Source organism: Cuculus canorus, chromosome 25, assembly GCF_017976375.1.
Source record: "Cuculus canorus isolate bCucCan1 chromosome 25, bCucCan1.pri, whole genome shotgun sequence".
NCBI classification, from domain to species: Eukaryota; Metazoa; Chordata; class Aves; order Cuculiformes; family Cuculidae; genus Cuculus; species Cuculus canorus.
The window spans coordinates 857,838-880,667 of record NC_071425.1 but is presented as its reverse complement, the minus strand read 5'-3'; the positions used below and the strand labels follow the sequence as shown (position 1 = coordinate 880,667).

At 49.3% G+C, this 22,830-nt stretch overlaps 3 protein-coding genes and 1 long non-coding RNA gene across 6 annotated transcripts; 1 reads left to right on the top strand and 3 right to left on the bottom strand.

The window, feature by feature from the left end:
- Window positions 1-134: 134 nt before the first annotated feature.
- Window positions 135-14,996, bottom strand: HOXB5 (homeobox B5). The gene is made up of 3 exons (XM_009571112.2): window positions 14,858-14,996; window positions 2,409-3,701; window positions 135-1,504 (listed from the first exon to the last, which is right to left on the bottom strand). Exons 2-3 carry the CDS (start codon window positions 2,956-2,958, stop codon window positions 1,257-1,259), a joined length of 798 nt encoding a protein of 265 aa, XP_009569407.1. The 5' UTR covers window positions 2,959-3,701; window positions 14,858-14,996; the 3' UTR covers window positions 135-1,256.
- On the bottom strand, window positions 5,305-14,986 carry HOXB6 (homeobox B6). Of its 2 annotated transcripts, XM_054088209.1 has the most exons (3): window positions 14,858-14,986; window positions 7,537-7,703; window positions 5,305-6,222 (listed from the first exon to the last, which is right to left on the bottom strand). In XM_054088209.1, the coding sequence occupies exons 1-3, from the start codon at window positions 14,869-14,871 to the stop codon at window positions 5,963-5,965; spliced, it is 441 nt and encodes a 146-aa protein (XP_053944184.1). In that variant the 5' UTR covers window positions 14,872-14,986; the 3' UTR covers window positions 5,305-5,962. The 2 variants fall into 2 exon arrangements, with proteins under 2 accessions (XP_053944184.1, XP_009569408.1); XM_009571113.2 differs by lacking the exon at window positions 14,858-14,986 and having other exon boundaries at window positions 5,312-6,222; window positions 7,537-7,958.
- On the top strand, window positions 8,118-17,644 carry LOC128854505 (uncharacterized). The gene is made up of 3 exons (XR_008453561.1): window positions 8,118-10,142; window positions 14,083-14,367; window positions 17,516-17,644. It is a non-coding gene; the product is annotated as an uncharacterized LOC128854505 (long non-coding RNA).
- Window positions 17,352-22,815, bottom strand: HOXB7 (homeobox B7). Of its 2 annotated transcripts, none has more exons than XM_054088210.1 (4): window positions 22,713-22,815; window positions 22,362-22,522; window positions 21,049-21,849; window positions 17,352-18,293 (listed from the first exon to the last, which is right to left on the bottom strand). In XM_054088210.1, exons 3-4 carry the CDS (start codon window positions 21,446-21,448, stop codon window positions 18,040-18,042), a joined length of 654 nt encoding a protein of 217 aa, XP_053944185.1. In that variant the 5' UTR covers window positions 21,449-21,849; window positions 22,362-22,522; window positions 22,713-22,815; the 3' UTR covers window positions 17,352-18,039. The 2 variants fall into 2 exon arrangements, with proteins under 2 accessions (XP_053944185.1, XP_053944186.1); XM_054088211.1 differs by having other exon boundaries at window positions 21,049-21,846.
- Window positions 22,816-22,830: the final 15 nt, after the last annotated feature.

Below are 22,830 nucleotides of genomic sequence, written 5' to 3'. Positions count from 1 at the left end.
GATCTGACCGCTCCTGAAACGCACATCGATCCGCCGGGAAGCGTTTATGCCGCGATTATTGCGACTTGGAGCTCTTGGAAGCAGTTTGTCTGGCGGGGTGGGGGGGGGGTGCGGTGGTGTTTTGGGGAGACGGCGTTGGGACAGCGTGGAGGGTGGCGGTTCGTCCCCGCGCTGTGCCAGAGGGGGGGTGATAACGATATTGGGGGTTTCTGAGGCTGCGGCTCTGCTGGGAGCCCCGAGCAGAGGCTCAGCCCCGTGCCAGGCGTCTCTCCGGCTTTAGCCCGGGCTGCGAGCCTCGGAGGTTGTGGATAAAATGCAACTGGGAGCCTTTGTGAATAGGAGAAACGTTTATTTGACTTGGAGTAAAGCTACAAACAGATACAAAAAGCTTATTGGCAAAGTACTACCAGGCAGCTAGACATGACAGAGGCCATTTTTACACATAACATTGCATTCACTCTGCCCACTACGAACCGTCTATTACTCACATCAGAAATATTCCTAGTATTTACAAACATCAGAGCACTCCATTGTTGGTCCGATTTTATACATTTTTTTTGTTTTTAATAGTGAAGTTTACCCACGTCTAAGAGTACGGCTCGGACTTAGCCTGGGACTAGAAATCCTGGCCTGAAGTTTGAGCTAAAACACAGACTGGACAATTTTTAAGACAGAAAGATACAAGAGCATTTTCTTTTTTTTTTTTTTTCCTTTTATCTTTTTTTTACATTTTTGTTTGTTTTTTTCAGATGATTTTTTTTTTTTCTGCGACTGTAGTGCAGGAACCCCCTATTTTAGCTCAGGCAGAGAAGAACTCACCCCAAAGCAGTCAACTCAGGAAAGGGGGGGGAAAAAACCCAAATAAACAAACAACCGTATCTGTTCTCAATTTATAAATAAGTTAGAACATTTAAAGGGCTCACATAAAACATGCTAGCTTTCCAGAAAGCATCAAGAGAGCACGGACACGTACATTTATAAGAACAACAAGAGCATGAGGAGCATCTGTAAATAAAATTTAATTAAAAAAATAATAATTAAAAGAAAGAAAACAAACAACCCAAAGCAGAACACGACATGAAATCAGTCCTGGGATAACGGTACCATACGCGTTGTTTTAGAATATCAACAACATGCCGAAAAGAAGGTGCCTCACTGTACAGTACTCCGAAACTAAGATCTGCGGCGCTTTATTTATTTATTTACGTATTTCTTTCTCGTCTCCTCTTCTTTCCTCGAGATTCCTCCTCTAGAATTTATGGCTGAAAGGCGCTGCCCGCCGAAGCTAAGCTCATGCTTTTCAGTTTATTATCCTTCTTCCATTTCATCCTCCTGTTCTGGAACCAGATTTTGATCTGGCGCTCGGAGAGGCAGAGAGCGTGAGCGATCTCTATTCTCCTCCTGCGGGTGAGATATCTATTGAAGTGGAATTCCTTTTCCAACTCCAGGGTCTGGTAGCGAGTGTACGCTGTCCTCGCCCTCTTACCGTCTGGTCCAGTCATGTCTGAATAACACGGACAACAGCGGGGTTGGGGTTTTTGCTTTCTGCTAGGATTTTTGTTATCCTCAAGGCTATATATTTTTCTAAATATTCGCCTTTTTCGGCCAGCCAGGAAAGCTGCTTATTCCCCAAATAACAGCACCCCCCCCCCCCTTCTCCCACACTCTCAGACACGTGTAAAACCCCCCCACCCTTGGCCCCTCCAGAACCGACCCTCGCAACTCAATATTCCTAATTTAACTGGGGAAGAGAGATGCTGAAATCTCCCCTTTTTTTTTTCGCCTCTGCCTGGGTGTTTCTGGGTCGATTTGCAGGGGCATCTGCTTTAATGCTGCTTTCTTTTCTCCAGGAGAAAACTGAGGGGGGGGGGGCACCACACGGACTCGCTATTCCCCGTGTCTCTCCTTGCAATTTTGGTTTTGTCAGGAGCAGATTGTCAAGAATAAACCCAGCAAAATAAGAGTAGGAAAGGACCGAGAGACCCATCTGTGCATATAATGCCATTTTAATGGTCAATTCTCTCCTTTTCCCGGCCCCCCCCCCCCCCCCCCCGGAACACCCCCTTCCCTCAATTTTTAAATTACTTTCTCCCACCACCCACATAGAGCTACGAGCCTGAAATAAGCGCATATTTCGAGGCAAGAATAGCGAAACTAAAATAAAATCGCGCCCCCCCACCCCCTTCCGGGCGCCAGAGGCAGCTTTAAAGCAGCGATCAGAGCAAGAAATACAAAAGCAATAAATAGCTGCGTTTCTGATCAAAGCGTCTGCACCGAATAAAGAGAAGAGGAGAAAAAAAGAGGGGGGGGGGAGGGAAAAGGGAGAAATAAAACACAGGAGAAAACAGAGAGGGGTGTGCGAAAATAAACAACAACAACGACAACGACGGAAAAAGAAGTAGCTGTACCATGGCTAATGTGAAGTTTCCTCATCCAAGGGAATATCTGAGGTGCCTGCCCTTCTGTTGCTGCGGTGGAGGTTGCGATGGGCTCTGCCTGCGCTCGGGGGATGCTGCTGCTTATTGGAGTGCCCTCGTCGGCTCCCGAGGACGCGCTGGTCTCGTCTAGTTCTGTGAAATTTGTGTTGGTGGTGCTGGCAGAAGTAGCTTGGTCGGAGGGGGACGGGGCGGGTTTGCCTCCATGGCTCTCGCTGTTGGAGCAGGGAAGGGAGTCGGGAGAAGATAAGGAGCAGCTAGACGCCTGTCTAAACCTGCTCTCCTGAGCTGGAGAAGGGAAACCGCGGGAGCTCTCCCCCACAGCCCCAAAGTGACTAGAGGAGGCTGAGCGGTTGATGCTAAGGTCCATCCCATTGTAGTTGTAGCCATAAGAGCTGGAATGCATGGTGCTTGAATCTCTGTAAGAACCGTTCATGGAACTGCTGGTCCCATAATTTAGTAACTGATAGTCGGGGCCATTTGGGTAGCGCCCTGAGAACGAGTTTACAAAGTAAGAGCTCATTTGGGTTATTTTGGAGGGCTTGATTTGTGGCTCGTGGTCGTTATAACCCTGTGCTTGACGATTTATGATGTATTAATGAATTATAGCAATGCACTGTACTTCGTTTTTGCTATGTATGCGGCCAAATATGGGGGGAGGGTGGGGGGTGCGTTTGGGAATCACGTGCTTTTGTTGACCAGTCGTAAATTCTCACTGATGACCTCAAGAGGTAATTCATGCTCTATGGTTACAAATAATGACGAGCGCGGAGCCGGTTTCGGGCCGGGCGCCCCGAGCCCCCCGTGCGCGCCGCCAGCGCCCCCCGCCTGGGCGGAGCGCGCCACCTGCCGGCCGCGAGGGGCCTGGCAGGGCGGGGGGGGCCAAGCCCGAGCCCCCCGCCCCGCACACACCGCATCCTCCTTCCCCAAAAACCAGCGCCGTCTGAATGACGAGTGAATCCTCCTGCGCCCCGCGCATCGTCCCCCCAACCCCCAGCCTCTTCCCGCGTGGGTCTTCTCTCCTTTTCTTAATTAAACTTAATTTCTTTCCTTTGGAAGGTGAAGTTTGGGGTGAGGGAGCGGGGTCGCTGTCTTCTCCAGTCGGGTGTCTCCTCTTTTTTAAGGTTTGGGGTAAAGTGATGCTGCCGGGGGGGGGTGTGGGGGGAGCGTGGCCGCTTGGGGTTTATTTCGCCTGGGTTTGGTCAGAAAAGTCGAGGTTTCCTGCACGGTTGAGCGTGGAGGCAGCGATGCGGTCGCACCTTAATTCTGGAGGAGGGGGAAAAAAAAAAGAGGAAAAAATGGTGGGGGAGAAATAAAGGAAAAGGAGGACAAGTCCAGCCGGTGGAACTGGTTGACCACGTTGCTTTTAGGATATACTTGTTCCTGAGAGTTCCAGGTCCTCTTTGAACACAGCATCACGCTACGTAGGTTTTTCCTTTCCGTTTGCTAACCTGCAAGGAATATTGGGGAGCAAAAGCATTCTGAAATTGGTAAAAACGTTGAGACGTTGTGGAACAGCTGAGATTTGTTACGCAGTATTTTTCCTTTTTCCCTCTTCTTCTCTTTTTTTTTTTTTCCTCTCTCTCTCTTTTATTTTATTTTTTTTTTTCAAGGCAGTTTAGGAATTTCATGTGCTTGTCTGCAACTCATTGGAAATTATGCGCCATATTGAAAGTGACATATAATTATAATAATTACGGGCAATGAAAAGCGTGGCAATAATAGTAAATGTCCTACAGCTGTGAAGCTTCTGCATGAATTGATTTTAAAAGTGACTGACACTAAACCAGCTTGTGGCACGGGGGAATGCATTCATACATAGGTATTCCTTGTGGGCAGCGGGGAAAGGGAATGGGAGGCAGGAGATACGGTTATAGCGCGTTTTCCTCCTGCGAAGCTGCAGAAAACGGTATCCGAAATAGGCTGGGCTGGTCTCTCTCTTCCAGTCCCAAATCCCCAGCAGAAGCACCACTTCCTTTCGTTTAATTCCCCAAACCCAGGAAAAGTTTGGTGTTTGCATGCGCGAGGCTCCTCGGTGGCACGGAACAGACCCGTCCTCATCCCACCCCGAGCCAAAGCTCCCCAGAGGAGCCACTGGAAACGCTTTCGGCTGAAAATAAAATTCTACGCTTTTAAAAAAGCTCGTTCGTCTTAGTTTAGATTTTTTTTTTTCTTTCCACCTTTTTCCCCCCTTGGAATGGAGGCTGCATTCCTGGAGCTGGGAAGGTCCTCCTTTCCCAGGGCAAATTCCCTTGAAATCTGGACTTTTTTGCAGTACACTTCACTTTGATTTGGGTCTATGAAGTAAGGGAGCAGATGTTTGAAAGATGCTAGGCAAATGTTAGGTATCTTTGGTAGATAAATGAGAGCATATTTTTTGCCTGTTTCCTTGATTTATTATGTATATGGAGAGCGTTTCGTCATAACTCTTTGTACTGTAACTATAAAAAAGAGCGATACTAAAGCAGAATGTCAGCGAGGAAATACTATTGGTGAAAGGTCTTCCATTCCAGATTAGACAAAATGGGGGAAAACCAGATTTATCTCTGCACTGTAACTTCCGTGCGCTCGGAGCTGCTCGTCCCTGCAGCTCAGGAGCAGAGAGAGGCGAGGCTGCCTGCACAGCTCCCCGCTCCTCCAGGAGGGCAGATTCCCCTGGAAAAGGGAAAGATCATCGTAATAATGACAGGGTGGTGTACATGATATCGAAGACTTTGTTTTTATTAGAGAATTCCATGTTCATACCTAAGACAAACTTCAAACACAACACGTACAAAAATTAATAAAATATAACTTTTGTTGCTGTTGTTGCTTTTGCATCCTTTTAGGTAGTTCTCGTTCTTTCAGTAGATTTTCCTTTAAAAAACAAAACAAAAATAAAACAAAACAAAACCACAAACCCTAATTACAAAGACCTCAGGGCTTGATTAATTTACCAAAGGAGGGGGAAAAAAAAAAAGTAAAAATGAAAAAAAAAATAAACCCTATGTCAACCGTGCATGAAACATTTTTACAAAATTAAGACAATAAACACCCCAAATGACATATATTGCAGCACTTCCATTAAATACAAGAGTTAGCAGATTACTAACAGTGACACCAAGGGTAGAAACACGGGTAGGAGTCCTTTTTTTTTTTGTGTGTGTGTCTTTTCTCTATCCCTTTCTTTCCTCCCTTCTCTCTCTCTCTCTATCTCATTCCTTTTTCATTATTATTATTTTCTCTCTGGGGGGAGGAGGGGAGGGAGGACTGGGAAGGAGGAAAAATAATTAAAAAACGCAACTAGAAGCCTGATTATTTTTTTTTTTCCTGGTCACGACAGATCACTGCGAACACGAGTCCATGGCATTGGTGGCCCAAACTTTCTGGCTGTTGCCCCTGCTGCAGAGGGCTTGTCCCACCAATGTGCAAGTTCTCCCTGTCCTCGCAGCCAGCCCACTCCCCCCTCATCCTCTCGGCTCTCACACACTCACTCACTCCCTTTTTTTTTGTTGTTGCTGTTGTTGTGTGTGTTTTAAATAATACGTTCACTCCGCCGTTTTCTCCTCCTCCTCCTCCGCGCTCAGCTGCGAGGAGTTAAGCAATTTATTCTCTTTTTTCCACTTCATCCTGCGGTTCTGGAACCAGATTTTGATCTGCCGCTCCGTCAGGCAGAGGGAGTGGGCGATCTCGATCCGCCGGCGCCGGGTCAGGTAGCGGTTGAAGTGGAATTCCTTCTCCAGCTCCAGCGTCTGGTAGCGGGTGTAGGTCTGGCGGCCTCTGCGGCCGCTGGGCCCGAAGGAGGAACCTGTGACACCCGCAAAAAATAGGGGAAAAATAGGAAAATATAGGAAAATATAAGGAAAAAAGTAAAGGGGAAAATAGGGGGGAAATAGGAAGACGGGGGAAAAAAAAGATAGGAAAGGAAAAAGACGGGAAATCCCTAAGGTTTAGTGGATGCGCGGAGCTGCTGGGTGCTCCGCGGGGATGCTTTGCCCCGCACCGCGGCTGTGTGCGGAGGGGTGCGCCCCCGCTCCCCTGCCCTCCCCAGGCTTTGGCCACCCCCAAACTAAACCCCGCGGCTCTGAACCCCTCTGTGCTCGCAGGGAGGGGCCCCGGCCGGGCCGCACCCGCGGAGGATCCGCGGCCGCGCTGCAGGCAGCCGGGCAGAAGGGTTACTGCTGGGCTGGGGAGACAGGGCGAGATCTATCTTATTCCGGGATGAAAAATCGCAAGGTGTTCTCCCCCCCCCCCGCCCGCCCTCGCTGTTTTCCACCCTACCGGCAACTGTAATCGAGCCGAGCATTTAAGCAATAATGAAGTGAATCGATCTGCCCAAACTCTGCATTAAAGAGGACACAACACTTTATGTCCCTGCGCTAATGGACATCAATTTGGAACTTAAAAGGCAACAAATGCATCTAAACATGGGAAGGAGGGTGCTGAGCCTCTATTATTTTTCTACACCCCCCCTTTTTTTTTTTTTCCCCTGATTGAGGAAACAGCACTTAAAGAAGTCATATATCACCGGGCGGGGGGGGTGGGGGGAATCCTCCCCAGGCAGACTTTTCATTATGTGCGAGTTTCATTAAAAATGTAACCCTCTCCTTTCAAGTATTTAAAGAGTTTTCTATTAATTCACTCCGGAGAGAGTGGCCAGCGAGAGAGGGAGCTGCGTGGGGGGGGGGGGGGGGGTTCGTGCGTGTGTAAAGTCATCCAGAGCTGATTTAGAAAAGATATCTCCCTCTGCGTGTGGGGGAAGGACAGAGACAAATCGTTGTAGCGGAGTGACACGCAAACTGGAATGTGCAAAGAAAAAAAAAAAGGGGGAGAAAAACCGGGGAACCGGGGAAATATTGTGTGTTGGGATGAAATATCGGGGAAAGTTTTAGCTGGGAGGGGTTGTTAGGAGAAAATACTTCAGCGGCGTGAAGTTTTGGTGCGTGTCAGGAGCAAGTTGGAGCCTTCCGTGCCGCCTAACTTCCCCGCTGGAAGTTTGGGCTCTAAAGTGAACCTTATTCCTGCTTCCCTCGCTCGCTCGCTCTCTCTCTCTCTGGCGGTAACAAATAAGAAAGGGGGGGAGGAGATTGATGTATTTATTTCTGTAAAAGAGTAAACTCACTATTGCAAGAGTTCATCCGCTGCATCCAGGGGTAAACCGGGGCGGAACACTTTTGCTCCTCGCTCTCTCCGAACACAGTTTTGCTCTGAGCGCAGTCCGACTTGCGCGGCTCGGGGGCGAAGGGGACCTCGTCGAGGGCGGGGGGGCCGCAGGCAGGGTCCTTCTCCCTGAAAAACCCGCCGGCCCCATAGTCACAGGCGGAGCTGCGGCTGTAGGCTCCGTTGCTTTGCTGGTAGTAAGGAGAGGAGGTATAGCCCTTCTCCTGGACGCCCGTGGCTCCATAGGTGGTGGGGTAGTGCCTCAAAGGATCCGCATAGCCCGAGGGATATAGCGGGATCTGTCCCAGGAAGGGCTCCTGCCCCGCAGCCAGACTCACCGGGAAGGTCGAGTTGACAAAATAAGAACTCATTGGAAGGAGCCTTGCCGTCCTTTCCCGGCTTTATGATTTGTTGTGTTTTATAGTCCAAGTGGTTTAGCTATTAGTAGTATATCGGAGATTGGGTTTTAGCTGAAGGGAGATGGCGTGGTGCCAGCGAGGGACACAAGGAAATACAACCATCTGATCATGGGCTGACCAATAGCAGGCGCCTGAGGTTGCAAAATAGCACCCATGAGGAGCTGAGATTGCACCAGGGACCCCAAGAACAAACCATCCACCCCCTTTTCCCTCCCTTTTAAACAACAGAAATGCACCCCCTTAACCAAATATATAATATCTGCCGAAAGAAACATTCCCGGCGCGCTCGGAGCTTCATAAATAAATAAACGCGTCCCCCCCCTCCCCGTCCCCCGGAGCTCAGCGCGGGGGTGTGCGGAGCCCGTCTGCGCTGCTGGCGCTCTGCGCGCCTCTGAGGATGCACACACGGAACGGGCTGAGAAACCCGCTGCAAGGGAGGCAGAAAAGTTAATTAGTCGCATTCGGAAAACTTTAACCCCTCGGCTTTGCAAACCGTCCTGAAATGTCTGAGTACTTTGCTACAGTTAAAGAAAACAACACCACAAAAAAAAAAAGGCAAAAAAAAACTTTTTTTTTTTTTTCCTGCGTGTGTGAACTTTGCAGAGAGGCGATCCCGGCGGGTTGATTAACTTAGTTTGCTATAAGAGAAGAAATCGGGTTTGACAACTTGTTTCTGTTCATGTTTGTCTAATTACCATAGATTAGTATTCCCTCTTCAGAAAAGCCGCGCTCGCTTGAACCAAACCTTCGCTTTTCATGTAGTGCACCTTTTTCTTTTCTTTTTTTTCCCCTTGCAAATACTCCGTATTTGGGACATAAATGGAAAATCGAAATATTTCCTTTATCTCTTGCTTTAAATCCCGATCTCCTCCCGAGTCCGGTACCGCATTGTGCCCTCTTGCGTTTTTTTGTTAATACCGAATCTATGCACGACCTTTTCTCGCTAAAAAGAAGCCTTGGGTTACGGTCAAAAGCCGAGTTTATTGATTGTTACCGATCGAGACTGTTTTTTTTAAGGACAGGGAAGCTGGCGGTGTGATGGGGCTGCTGCCTTGGAGGCGCGCAGAGCCTCCGCGGGTTTGCATCCCCCCCTTTAAGCCCGTTCCCTCTACAAAATCCCTATTTTTGCAAAGTTAAAAGGCTGGAAGGGAAAACTCGAAAGTTTTGAGCAATTCCCCGTCTCTCTAAAAGCTGCCCTTTACCCTGGGCTTTGCCTCTCGGGTTTGCCCGGGTGTCCTCGCAGAGATGGGCTCTGCTCTACCTGGCGCATCCCCCCCGCGCCCCACATCCCTCTTTGCTCAAGGTAGAGTGGGATCTCTGACCGCCGCCTTCCCGGCTTCCAAGTGGGAAAATCAGAGACAACTCATAGGTTAAAAAAAAAAAATAAAGCAAACCATCCACAACCAAACGACTAAATTGGCTGAGCCCCATCGTTCGTGTTTTATCAAGGATTTGTTTCCTGTCCGAATTTGTAGCCATCTGTCTGTCGAGCCTTACATGCAATGAAATGACACGCCTTATAATACACACTCCTCTCTACTTGCATCTGTGAATGTGTGTGCTACAAATCTAGAATTACACACATTACATGGTGTCTGTGGAGCTGCCAATGCGGCGCTCTCTGACGGAGCTTTAAGTATTTACGAAACTGGTATCTTATTACGAGCTAATTTATTTTAAACATCGTGTTTACAGCAGCAAAGCCAAGATTGTTTCATGCCACGGCTGCAATGAACATTTCGACTGAAACGTAATCCTTATAATTCAAGGAAATAACATGCAAAGGAAGTAGTTTTCCATCCTCCACCCCCTCTCTGACTGATATCTCTTATATTTGTTCTTGCAGAGTTTCCCTTTGTGTATGGAGTGGACCCAAACTTACGTAGATCTCCTTTATTGGTATGCAAGGGGGAAATAATAATAATAATAAAAAAAAAAGTCATATTGAAAGAGAACGATGACTAGAGAAGAAAAATAAGTCTCGGATGCGAGCCTGAAGTTAACAGCTTCACAGGAGCCGAACAGCTCACACATTGGATTGCAGAGTTACGCAATATTTGTAGCTCTGCAAACCCAGCGATTATCTGGCATGAGCAGCTCCGCATGCAAATTCTGAGCTAAGAAATGGGATGTCCTGATAATCCAATGCGTGAGTACATCTGCTGAAAATGTTTGCTCTGATATTTTCTCTCACTTCTTGTAATTGCTCTGCAAATAAATCTGTAGGAATAGTTTGGGAAAAAATAATCCTCCGCCCCTCAAGTTTTACCGTGTTTCAATATTGCTCAGCCTTTGTGGCTAAAGCGGTTTTTTTTAACGTAGTTTGACATTTAAAAGAAAATAAAAATGCACTAATTGAAGGTGACCGCTTGCTAATTGTTTATTGCTGACACCTTAGAGGCGCTGTAGATAAAACTAAATACTTCTTGCCCCTTGGAAGAAGGAGGACCCTGCAGACGGTTATTTGGTGGAGAAAAAAATAAGAGAACCTGGTTCCCACTTCGAGGGGGGAAAAAATGTCAACGTGGAAAAAAAAAAAACCAAACAAAAAAAACCCACTGCCTGTCATAGTTTTTATCTTATGGAGGGTCAGGCCCGCTGTCTAATTGATTTGCTAGCTAGAATACGTGTAAATACGAGCAGGGGTCTTAAGTCTCACTAAATTTCGGAGAGTTGGGTGTTTAGCACAGAGGTGGGCTCTGTTCCCAGCTTAAAAAAAAAAAAAAAAAAAAGGAATTAAACTGTTATTAACATGGCTGTGTCACAGAGCCTCCTTGCTCTCCCCGCTCAAGTCCGAGGGTAAAATCTGAGACGGATTTTGCCAATCTATTTTCTTTGGCCGCCTCCAGCGCCAGCGCAGCCGGGAGGGACCCGGACCCAGAGCCACAGCGGCTGCGGGAGGGAGTTCACACAGCAGCCCTCGAGTCAGCCCCGTCTGGGAGGGCACTCCTGGCACACCTTTATCCACTCTTTGGCCTCAAATCCAGGCGCAGGGGTTACTGAGAAGGAGCAGTAAAGCGAGGAAGTTGCGAGAGGCACCAGAAGGTGGTAGAACAGATTTCCCTGCGCTGGGAAGGCGGCTTTGCCCTCCTGACAGGCATCACTCAACTGCCAGGGCGTAAATAAAGATAAAGAGAAGTATTTACAGTATGTGCGATCCCAGCTTCCTGCCCAGGAAGGTCCCGCTTTTTGTCACTTTGCTTTTCTGGCCAGCAAACGCCATCCCCGCCGAGCAGAGGCAGGCAGATAGATGAGGGGATTAAAACAACACCCAAATATTTCGAAACGCAAACAGAACAGAGCATTGCTTGTGCGAAACCTAAACCCGCTAAGAACTTGGTAGAAAGTTCAGTGCAGTTGGTTCCAATAAAAAATGAAACTCTCTTTTTTTCATGTGGAGCTGGAATTCCCGATCCTTCTGAAGTGAGAACACAGCGGGAGTTTCCCTACCGGGGGACTTATTGCAGCCATAAAGTCAAGCCAACACCACGAAAACACTTGAAAACCCCCCTTGTTCCTGGAGTCAGACATAGAGAGCCGCTGGCGGCAGAGAAACCTCCCCTGAAATGCTCATGCAGACCCAAAATCACATCGGAAAAAAAGACCCGACAGACCCATGTAGAGCGCCAGGGTTGGAGTATTTAAAACAATGACCCCTGAAGGTGTAAAAATGCCCCCCCTCTCCCCGCACATAACGGCCTGAAAGTTAATTTCCAGCAATTTAAGTTTAATTTACCTGACTTCCCGTGCAGTGCATAATAACCTTGTTAATAGGATCTTTGAAAAGAAGCAATAATAATCTACCATTGTTCCATCATTAAAGAGTGCAGCTAATTATTAACAAAAAAAAAAAAAAAAAGGAAAAAAAAAAGAAAGAGAGAGGAGGGGGGAAGAGAGAAGGAGGGAGAGGGGCATTGAGGGAGTCAAAATGCGTCCAGAACGAAGTATTTCCGCAAAAAGCAGCCCTGGGAAGGGGAAAGGGGGGCTGCTCGTCAAAGAATATTGGGAAAGGAGGGAGAAGGAGAGGAAAAGGCGAGACGGATCGTGTAATGCAAGGCGAATGCTGGGGGGTGTTGGGAATTACAGCATGGAACAAGTTAATCATGGCTGGTCAAAAGAGAGAAACTTTTTCCCCCTCCTTTTAATTTTTTTTTAACATAGTCCCTAGGCATCTCACTTTCTCTGAGAAAACGTCCCCAGCCCAGACGTAAACAGTTGCCAGGAAACTGCATGGTAGAAGGAGAAAACGAGAGGGAGAAAGCGAGAGGGAGGGAGAGAGAAACCTTTTAAAATAACAGACCCGCATTGTCCCTTCAAAGCCTACAGTAACTTAAAAGTGATTCGTCGCCTGCCTCTCCCCAGCAACCACCTCCATTCTCTGCACACGACTTATCTTTTCCAGACCCCACCGAAATGACCACTCCAAGCAATAAATAAATACGAGCTCCTCTGCCTTTTATGATCAGCCCGAGTCCCTTTCGCCTCGTACGTCATTACCATCGCGGTTTACAAGCTCTCCGCTTCTGTTCGCGCCCGGCGACACCCCCCCCCCCCCCCAGCTCCCTTTCATCTCCTGCGTGGGTGCATATGGACAGACGCGAGCCTTTACAGCCCTGTGCACGTATGGATTGGCACACGCGTGGCACGGACATACATGCAGAGCTTGGGGGGGGTGCATAGACCAACGCACACCTATGGGGTGCCCACAGCTCACATGTGACTGCCCAGAGCGCACATATATGTGCGAGTGAACCCTATATGCGCATCTCCAGCCTCTCCGGGGCCGGGAACAGCACAGAGCGTTCGCAGCAGAGCACCAGGCCTGAAGGCTGGAGGGGCTGCAGCCCCTGCCCCGCCGGGGAGAGGGGAGAGCAGGAGGGGCAGGGCCCCCCCCGTCGGGGCAGGGGCTGCGGGAGCCCCCCGGGAGCCGCCGGGAGCCGCCGCCGACGGTAGATGGCAGCAGACGGCGGGGAATGGCAGAGCCCCGCGACACGGCGGCGGCTCCGGGGGGACGGGGCGGCCCCGAAGTGCCTCTGGGTTTTATCGTCCTTAATAAACAAGCAGGGGAGGGGGGTGTCAGGATGGGGACCCCGGCCCGGGGCAGCACGGACCCCCAGTACCCCTCACACCGGGCTCAAAGGCCGCCGGACCGGGCTGAAATGATTAAACAGACCTCTCCGCCCCAAGGTGCGGGGCTTCCACAAGTGGTTGCCCACGCAGAATGTGGAAGAATCGGCATTAAAGCTCTTTGGAATAAGGTTTCTAATTTTTTTTTTAATTTTATTTTATTTTTCCTTGCAACTAGCAAAAAAAATCCGAGCGCGGAGCCTCCGGGAAAGGCAGAGCAGGGCCTTTGAACCGGCGTTAATTTTTTTTCCCCTCCGTGATTTATGAAAAATGTAACAGGTTCGGGAAGAAATCGCTTTTTAAAGTGACTTTCTGTTTATTATTTCCACAGCTTGCGATCATTTACTCTTGTCCGCACAATATTCAGGCACAGTCAGTTTCGATGAGATAAATCGTCACGTCATAAAATGGTTTATGCTTAAGTAATGAATCTCTTCTTGCTCAACCTCGCTTCACATCCTCGGCTCTTACATTGTCTTATTTGAAAATCACCTCATAACAGTAGCAATTAGTATTATATTTCAAACACACATATACACATACTTGAAATATTGGGTAAAAAAAAGAAAAAACATTTAAAATGACGGGCAATTGCGGACAAATATTTTCCCAAACCCGAAGCGAACGTCAAAGCATCCGAGAGGCAGAGGAGAGGGAGATGCGCTCAGAACCGGGTGTGGAAAAGCACCGACCCGCCGTGGGGCTGAACCCCAGCGTGATTCCGGCCGGGGAAGCCGCGCAGCCCCGTCCGCGCTGCGGAACGCAATTAAATACGCGAGGTTTATTGCATCGCAACGTCAGCTTCATTGGGGAGTTTCACGAGGGGAAAAAAAAAAACACAATGAGAGCGCTGCGCTCGGGGTTGGCTTGGTTCTTAATATCTTTTTTTTTTCCTCTCTCTTTTCTTTTCTTGTTTCCCCCCCCCCGCCCCCCCCCTTTTTTTTTTTTTAACTAATTTCCAGCCCGTGTTCCCGAGGACCGCCGCGCTCTGCCCTCTCCGCAGAAACCACCCACATCATAATGACCCTGGAGAGCAACGCGAAACCCGACTGGCTTCCGCACCAACTTCGCCAAATTCCGGGGCTCGCCTGAAGACAGGCGAACTGGCAAGAGATTCGGCGATGAGAAATCAAAATAAAACACCACAACTGCCCACAAAGGGTTTGGTAATTTTTTAAAGGCAATATCTAAAACCCTTCGTCACCGAACTACTGCAAAACCCTTCATTCCAAGGCTACTGTCTCCAGGTGACCTCACAGGCTTTATTTTTCCTTCTTATTCCGTTATTTTAATTTTCTTTCTATTTCTTTTTCTTTTCCCTTCCTTTTTTTTCTCCCCATCCTTCTCCTTTTATTTCTTTCTTTCTTTCTTTCTCCTTTTCATTCTTTCTCCTTCTCTTTCTTTCTTATATTTTTTTTCTATTTTCTTTCTCTAATTCCCTCTTCCTTTCTCTCAATTTCTTTCTTCACCTTTTTTCCCCATTCTTCTTTCTCTCCCCCTTCTCACTTTGCGCTACACTTTTTTTTTTTTTTTTTTGGAAAAATTGTCGCTTAAACAGATTTCCAGCATCCCTGATTTCTTCCACTTTTTTTCATCACTCTACCCTTTTCTTTCTATTTCCACCCTCCCGGGTAGAGGGGAGAGGGAGATGGGGAAGGGAATAGAAAAAGCAGCTTGACAAACGCATTTCATCAAAGAAAATAATTAAACGAAGAGAAACAGATATTATTCCCTTACCTTTTGACGTCCATTTCTGTGGTGGAAGTAAGATACAGTGAGAGAGAGATAGCGTTTGCTTATCTGTTAGCTGCAAATATTGTCCCAACCTGAGAGCCGTCGATTGCCTCTCTGACTTGTGAGAGCGTCTTGCTTTTCTGTCATTTGCATAGAAAATAGAGCAACTTCCCTCTTTGAAAAATGATAGCCTCCACTCCGTCCAGAATCTCCTCTGCCCCTCCATTACTACCGAGATTCCAAAGCAGCAGGCAAATTAACAGAGGAATTGGAAAAAAAAAAAAAAAGAAAATAATAATTAAAAAAAAAAAAAAAGGGGGGGGATAGAAGTGCTTCCCTCCGCGTGGGTGCGGAGGTGGGTGCTGCGTGTGCGTGCGGATGGGGGTTCAGCAGTCCCCCCCCTCCCCTCTCCCCTGTTTTAGCCCTATCGAGCTTATACACAAAAGTAAAAAAATGTAAAGAGGCGAGAGCCCTATAGAGGACACTGATCCGACCCAAGGTGCAGCGGACAGAAGAATGGTGCAATATAACCACATGGGAAATAATAAAAAGTTCATGTTCACGGTTAGCAGTCCACATGACCGGCTCTGGCCAATCCCAGAACCCAGCCACTCATAAAGTTCTATCACAAAGTTGTAAATTTTCATAAAACAACAAGGAATTTATTGCATTTCTTCATGACCGGTTTAACAGCAGCCTTTTTCTTAGCCGCCATCTTTTTTTTTTAAAACAAAAATAAAAGAATAGGAAAGCAGGTTCGGGGATTTCCTCCCCCCCCCCTCTTTGATTGCAGTGGGGGGGTTGGAGAGAAATAATCCAATAATGCCCCACGCGTTGGGCTGTGAACAATACCAGCCCCCCCCCCCAGAATAAAGAGCTCGGGGTTGGCTTTTAAATGGGGAAAGGGACAGTAAAACAGTGGGGTTCGGGTGGGATTTTTGATGTCTCTTTTTGTGAGCGACTGGGATCCTTTCTGCTGAAAGGGGCAATTAGCGGATTGGGGGGGGTGTGGAAAAAGAAGCAAATAAAGGCAATAAAAGCGTGGTCGGGGTGCCCATGCCCTGGGCAGAGCCGAGCCGGCGGGGTTCAATCCTGCCGGGCTCCCTACAGCCAAAATTCCCCCCCGAACCCCTCTGCCCCCACCTGCAGCCCCCGCTTTAGCGCAGGGACGGGGGGGGATGCTCCGGCAAGGCGGGTCACCCCGCCGGTAACCCCGGCTGTAGCGCATGAAAGCGTCTTTGGGACTCGCTTTGCCTTTTTTTCCAGGGTATTCTCCCCAAGTCCTGCTTGTTCCCCCCCCGTGCCAGCGGGGAGCCAACCGGGCCACTGCGGTTCAGGAGTAGGGAAGAGGGGATTTCTGGAACCTCTGCTCTTTCTCCTGTAAAGATGTTGCACCAAGGGGATTTCACCAAGGAAAAAGGCAATTTTCCCTCTATTTTCCTTTCCCTTCAAGTGGCGATTTCCGTGCGCAAAAGCCATCTTAGGTGCTGCCTTTAATAATGGGCTTCCCGCAATTAGCACATGCAGCAGAGGCTGCCATTCCGTGTTATAGATGTGGGAGCGCAGATGCTTTGACGTGGCACCTTCTCCCGGCTCAGAGCTGCCGCGGGATGCCCTGCGCACCTCCGCTGCGGACACCGAGCCCTCCGGGAGGGGGTGGCGAAAGGGAGACGGAGAGGGAAGGAAGGAAGGCGAGAAGGTGGGAAGCTGCCATCGCCAACTCCTTCCAGAGCTGCCTGCATGATTTTTTTTTTTCCTCTCTCTTCTGCATCTTGCGCGACGCATTTGCAGAGTAAATTACGTGGAGCCTCCGCAGGAGGAATCCGCGTCTTTACCGCGCAGCCTGGCAGTGTAAATAAACAGGCAGGGGCGGGAGGGGGAGAGGCCGGCGGAGGATGCTCCCCCTCGCAAGTGCTTAAATTTACTCGCCCTGTGTTTTGCGTTGTTGATTTTTCCTGCCTTTAATTGCTTTAATTTATTTTATGCATGCTCTGATGCTAAACATTATTTGGTGCTAATGAAAGAGTTCCAGTCCGCAGTAATTGAAGGGCGTAGAGAGAACCTTAAAAATATACGTACTAAAGGCTCGGCGAAATAGATCGGTTTTCTGCAAATTAGTTACAAGTAGAAGAAAATTAAAACAAGAGGCGTAAAGGCTATTCGAGCTGATTCTGGCTTCTTTACATTCCTCCTTTATGTTTTTACCTTCGGTAATAGCCCCAATGCGATCACCGAAGAGCGAGAAAGGAGCGCTGCCCGCATTTCGAGAGCCCCGGGTATCAATTCTGAGTACATTCCTCAAATCTATTGAAAAGGTACCAAAATTTGGAAAGGAACGGCTGTCCTAAAATAAGAGAGAAGTCCAGGACGATAGGTCGGGGCGTGTATCAATCTAAAAGGATTTTTTTAGTGTATTTATTTAACAAGGAAAAACGTAATTCCAAAGGCCCTTCTGTTGTTTTTCAGTAAGAAAAGGGGAAGGAACTCAACGCGATGGGAGATTATTGTCGATTTCCATTTTATTTTGAAGAATTATAATAATCACAGACGGGGGGGGGGAGAAAGCAACGCGTCGCCATTAAATAATTTGCTACTTTGATATACAACATTTTACGTAGCACAATATTAATTCTTCATCTTTATTTTTTTTTTTTTCCGTAGACTTGAACTCCGGGTAAAAATATTCACAGACAAAGGAGCATAGCAAGGAGAAGAGAACCACAGAGGTTACAGGGAGAAGGCATCATAATCATTCATGTTATGTACAGGGCTCTATACGCTAAGTATAATTTGCATTCAGACTTCCAGGTCACATTTTCTAAATTAAAGGTGCTAAACACGACCACGTTACTTCATACCAAAAAGTACACAGCGAAGTACAAACGGAGATTTACAAATTACTTGTACTATAGGAAGACCCACATAGAAAAATGTGTCTATTCCGACTCTAAAGCCACATTTAATAGGTAGATAGTCATTCTATTGTACAAAAAAAAAAAAAAAGACTTTAATATAGGTAGTATTTTTCTCAGTGTCAGGAAACACAATGTATCATTCCTAGGGTTTTTAATTATTTATGCACTTATCATTCATCTATTTTAATATATAGTCTTTTTCTGTGTGTTTTGCCCCCCTTTCCTTCTCGCGTGGGTTTCCACGTTTCCTGCATCCACCTCTGGCCCCTTTCATTCCTCCTCATCGTCCTCCGCGTCTGGTTTTTCCTGGCCGTTGGAGCCGGAGCAGGCAGTTTTATTTTCCTTTTTCCACTTCATGCGCCGGTTCTGGAACCAGATTTTGATCTGTCTCTCCGTGAGACACAGGGCGTGGGCGATCTCGATGCGTCTCCTCCTCGTCAGGTAGCGGTTGTAGTGGAACTCCTTCTCCAGCTCCAGGGTTTGGTACCTGGTGTAGGTCTGGCGGCCGCGTTTTCTGTCCGTGCCTGGGAAACAAACGCAGACTGAGATCAGATTGGGGGTTAAGGGAGATGTTTTTTGGGGGGGGCGCTGGCTCGGTTTACTCTCTCACTTTTGTCTTTGGGTGCAGCCACCGCCTGCGGTTCCACGAGGGGACAAAATCCTCGGGGGCTCTGTACAACCCGGAGCAGCTCTTCTTTTTATTTGCAAGATCAGCTCCTTCTGGTCGAGGCTTTCTCCACCTCACCTTCCCTGTCCTCAGCCCCCCAGAGCACCCCAACTTTCATTTCCCTTCCTCTACGAAAAGCGAGCAGAGCTTTTCGTGCGGGTGCGCCTGTGGCTGTCCCCGAGGGATTCACAAAGTTCAGAAAGTTTCCTGCCCTCGTAGCAGCGCTCGGGCTCTGAGCCCGCTTTGAGTTCCCTTTAGACAACAGAAACTTCGGGTGGCTGAGATATAAACACAGAAATCGAGGGAGAGAGACTTCTGCTACCGACACTAATCCGACCATTAGCCCTCTCTTAAAACTGTCATCAGGGCGCCTTCTTGGAAGGTGTGTGATGGTCTTAATTATTTCAGGGGGTGGTTTGGGCACAGCGGTGGCTTCTGGGGCTGATAAGGAACCTGCACAGAGGAGACCCTCGACGCTTCCCCAGGCTCCCACCACCCTCCAGCTGCCCACAAGCGGTGTTGGGGAAGGCCCCAGATCCCAATTCTCCTTCCACCCGACATTTCCTTGCAGTTTGACTGGAAATAATTCTACAATATGGTGTTCAGTGATTCCCACTCTATTTTCCGTGTAAATACTATGTGTATCTGTAGTAGAACGTGTTCTTCCCCAGAGCGGTGGGGATGGAGAGCAGCAGCCCTCGGCCTCTCCTCCACACATTCCACCGGACTCCTCTTCTTCCCTCCCCCTCCCTCTTTCTTTTTAAAAGAAGAAAAGATCCAGTCATTAAGAGAAGGGGGGGCGAAGCAAAATAGCCAGGCTAGCTGTAAAGTAAAAATGCGCAGGTCGTGGAATGTGGGTTGTAAAATCCGCTGAGGGGAGAGCCATAAACTGCTGCTGAATAGGGATGACAACTCTATCTCTGCTCCCTGATGAAATTCCACAAGCGCGATCTCACAGTGGGCATGAGGCACAGGGGGTGGTGGGGGTACGAGGAGGGGGACCCCGCTTTTACAACCCAGGTCGAGTTTCTCTCAGGTTTAGGCTCAGCAGATCCCAGAGCATCCAGGCTGTTTGGAGTGCGGGACACTGCGCCTTTGCCCTGTTCCCAAAGTCAAATTGTTGATCCTCGCAGCGTCACAGCCTGAAAGGGGGGTGAGGGGGTGGCCTTCTTAAATCTGAAGTCAGATAAAAGCAGAATTGAGGTCTTTACGACCACAAATATTTGGTGTTTGATAAATCAACTGTTAAAGCCAATGAATTATGGATCAGGTAATAGAAAGAACTGACTACCACATAAGTGCGAGGGTAACTCTTGCCTTTATAAGCCGTTATGCCTTGGCTGTTCCTCTGTTTCCTTTTTTCTTCTGCTTGGCAAGAGGCTGCCCCGCTCCCCCTTTGCCCCCAGCGCTGCTAACAAGACCTTTCCCGAATATTTGGCTGCGGAGGGAGGCTCCCTCGCAGGGATGCTCTCAAGTTGCAGTCTGGCACAGCAGAGGCGAAGCCGGGGTGGCTGGAAAAGAAGCTCACGCCTTCCCCCCCGCTCCCAGCCGGGACAGCAGAGCCTTTCTCCCCTCTTCCCAGGAGTGTAAACAGCACCACGCGTGCACACGGAGCCCGGCCGGGCTGCTCCGAGACAGGAGCCGGGATGCGCTGGGACCGCTCCCGTGCGAGGGGGGGTGGATATTTATTAAACGTTAATTGACATTAATACCCTGAGACGATATTGAGCGCGACGGCGACTGAAGGCAGCGCGGCCGCCCGGCATCCAGCGGGCTGAGGGTCGAGATCCATGTGCGGAGGCAGCGCGTCCCGGCGCGGATATTGCGCGGCCTCCCGCGGGGCCCGGGGACCCCAACCCCACAGCAGAGCCTCGTTGAGCACCCTATGGCCCCCAAGAGCCTTCCGCAATGTGCGGAGCACACCGCACCCCTCTGCGGGGATGGTTTTCGGGAGGTGACACAGGCAAGTGTGCTCCCCCCATATCCATCCATCCATCCATCCATCCATCCATCCTTTCATCCTTCCCTCCATCCGGATTCCGGCCGGAGTGTCACCGCTTTGAGAGTGGGGCTTTTAATTGCCCCGGGAATGATGTGTTGTTGTTTCTGATGGCAACACGCTTGGTTTAAGGGCAGTGCCCGGGACATTGTGGTGAGGGGCCGGCAAAGGAAGCTTTTGCAATCTAACAGAAAACAAACCGAGCTTGCAAGCACCTCCCATAAACAGTTTCTTTCAGAATCTATACCTACACGGGGGTAGCACGATCTCCATGCTGTAAATATCGGAGAAGAGGGGCTGGCCATTATTTCCGCAGCTCCGTCTGTCCTCTCTAAGACAAACTGCCCTTCGCATGGCACATACACAGCCCCAGCACCACCAATAAATATTTAAAGCTAAAAGGAATGGCTTTATGGCGGGGGGGCGGGGGGTTTGCTCTCTCCCTCTCTCTTTTGAAGATGCGTTTTCAGTGAAACGTCATGAAAGGAGTTGGGGACAATTCCCCTCTCCCTCCCCTCCCCCTCCGCCGCCCCCCGCGCACGCCATCAAATAATTTACGCTCCCCCAGCCCCCTCCCGCCCCCAGGCTCCTTTCTTTCGGGACTGGCGCTTACCTGTGCTCCTCATCCAGGGGTAGATACGGAAGTTACTGTCGCTTTGCAAATCTGAGTCCCTCTGGTCCGTTTTGCTGCAGTTCTGCTTGGAAGCGTCTCCTGGGCACATCATGGAGAGGTTTTGCTCGAAAGGGGAACAGTGCATGTTGAAGGAGCCGGGCTCCAGGCCGTAACCGGAGGAATACATGCTGGGGGGCTGGGGGTGCACGGCGCTGCCACTGGAGTAGAGCCCGGGCATGGAGGCGGCGAAGGGAGGCGTGGATCCGGCCCCATACCCTGCTCGCTGGGTGTTGGAGGCGAAAGCGCAAGAAGTTTGCTCGGGAAAGACTCCGGATGGGAAAACCGAACTTGCGGCTTGATATTTAGAAAATAAAGCATTCGCATAATACAATGAACTCATAATTTGGCCGGGTGATTTGTAGGTCGGGACGTTTTAGTGTCGGTTTTACGAGGTACCGTGATATATTACGGAATTAGAGTCCAGATTTACACCAAAAAGGAGCCCTTTTTCCTCCCGGCCCGTGTGACGCGCGGGCACGTGGCTCCAGCGGCGCCAATCGCCGCCCGCCCCCTCCTCGGGGGCAAAAACCGGGAGTGCGGCTGGATTTATAAAATATGATAAATAATTGATGCGATATAAAACCCTCCGAGATCTCTGCTGGAAGGGGTGGGATTGTGCTGGAGTCGATAAGCAACCTGTAATCAGTTTTCAGCTCGGACCGAGGGAGAAAGGGAGAAGAGGGGAGGGGGGAGGAAAGCACGTTGCTGATAAACCGGCTGCTCCCTCTCGGTCTCTCTCTGCTGGAGGAAAAGGAAGGGAGCTCTATTTATCCCTTTATTGATCCCGTCTAACATTCCCTCCTTCGCAACATTTCCCCTGCTCCGAGGTACTTTTTCACAGGACTGTACAGAATCCCTTCCCCTCCCCCCTCGTCTCTCTCCTCCTCCCCACTTGCCCCCCCCAAAAAAAAAAAAGACAAATGTCTCATTGATACCTAATAGTTTCAGGGTCCGCCCCCCCCCCCGCAAAATGCCATTCAGCTCTATATCTAATTTATTCCAGTGCCACAGGCTTTGAGCTTCGGGTTGAGCTGGCATTTGCTTTTCTTGTTGCGAAAAATAGGGAGCGCTCAGATCCCTTGTTCAGCGGTTCTGCAGGACTCAATTACAGGCAGAAGGAAAACCTGACCAGCTGGCTGATTTGCTTTCTGCTGGAGAAGCAGAGAGACCTTCCAAAATGGGATCTGCCTCATTATTTTTTTTTTTTGAAGGGGGAGGAGGGGGGGGGTGTTTAGAAAGAAAGAAATCCTTACAGGCAGGAAAAGCAGCCCAGACAATGGTGGCTGTGCATCCCGGGGCTGTGGCGCTTCTCCTTTCCCAAGGTTGTGTTGGAAGGGGTGGGTGTGCATCCCCGCACTCCTCTCGCGGTGGCAGCTCCAGAGGCGAAGGAGCAGAGAGCAGCTCAGCTGCGCGACTGACAATTGGGATTGGATTGTTGGTTTGTTTTGGTTTTTTTTTTTTTTTTTTTTTTGCAGGGAGATGAGTGGGAGGAAAGGAAGGAGGAACCCAGAGCCGAGCTTCGCCTTGCGGGGCCAGCAGGGTGGGCGAGGAGAGAGGGAAGAGAGGAGGAAAGAGAAAGGGAATAAAAACCAGCAACACGGTACCTTCAGGCAGGATTTCCACACAGCCTCCCAACCTGTCACCACCCAGGAGCTGCTGGAAACAACAAGAAGAGCAGAAGCCATGGCAGTGCCCCGTCCCCCTCCCCTTCCCCCGGCCCCA

Coding starts and splice junctions, on each gene's coding strand:
- HOXB5 (XM_009571112.2), bottom strand. CDS start 2,958: ATGAGCTCTTACTTTGTAAACTCGTTCTCAGGGCGCTACCCAAATGGC. Junction 1,505..2,408: donor GAAACTTCACATTAGCCATG/GTACAGCTACTT, acceptor CGTGTTATTCAG/ACATGACTGGACCAGACGGT.
- HOXB6 (XM_009571113.2), bottom strand. CDS start 7,945: ATGAGTTCTTATTTTGTCAACTCGACCTTCCCGGTGAGTCTGGCTGCG. Junction 6,223..7,536: donor GCGGATGAACTCTTGCAATA/GTGAGTTTACTC, acceptor CGGGTGTCACAG/GTTCCTCCTTCGGGCCCAGC.
- HOXB7 (XM_054088210.1), bottom strand. CDS start 21,448: ATGAGTTCATTGTATTATGCGAATGCTTTATTTTCTAAATATCAAGCC. Junction 18,294..21,048: donor CCCCTGGATGAGGAGCACAG/GTAAGCGCCAGT, acceptor TTTGTTTCCCAG/GCACGGACAGAAAACGCGGC.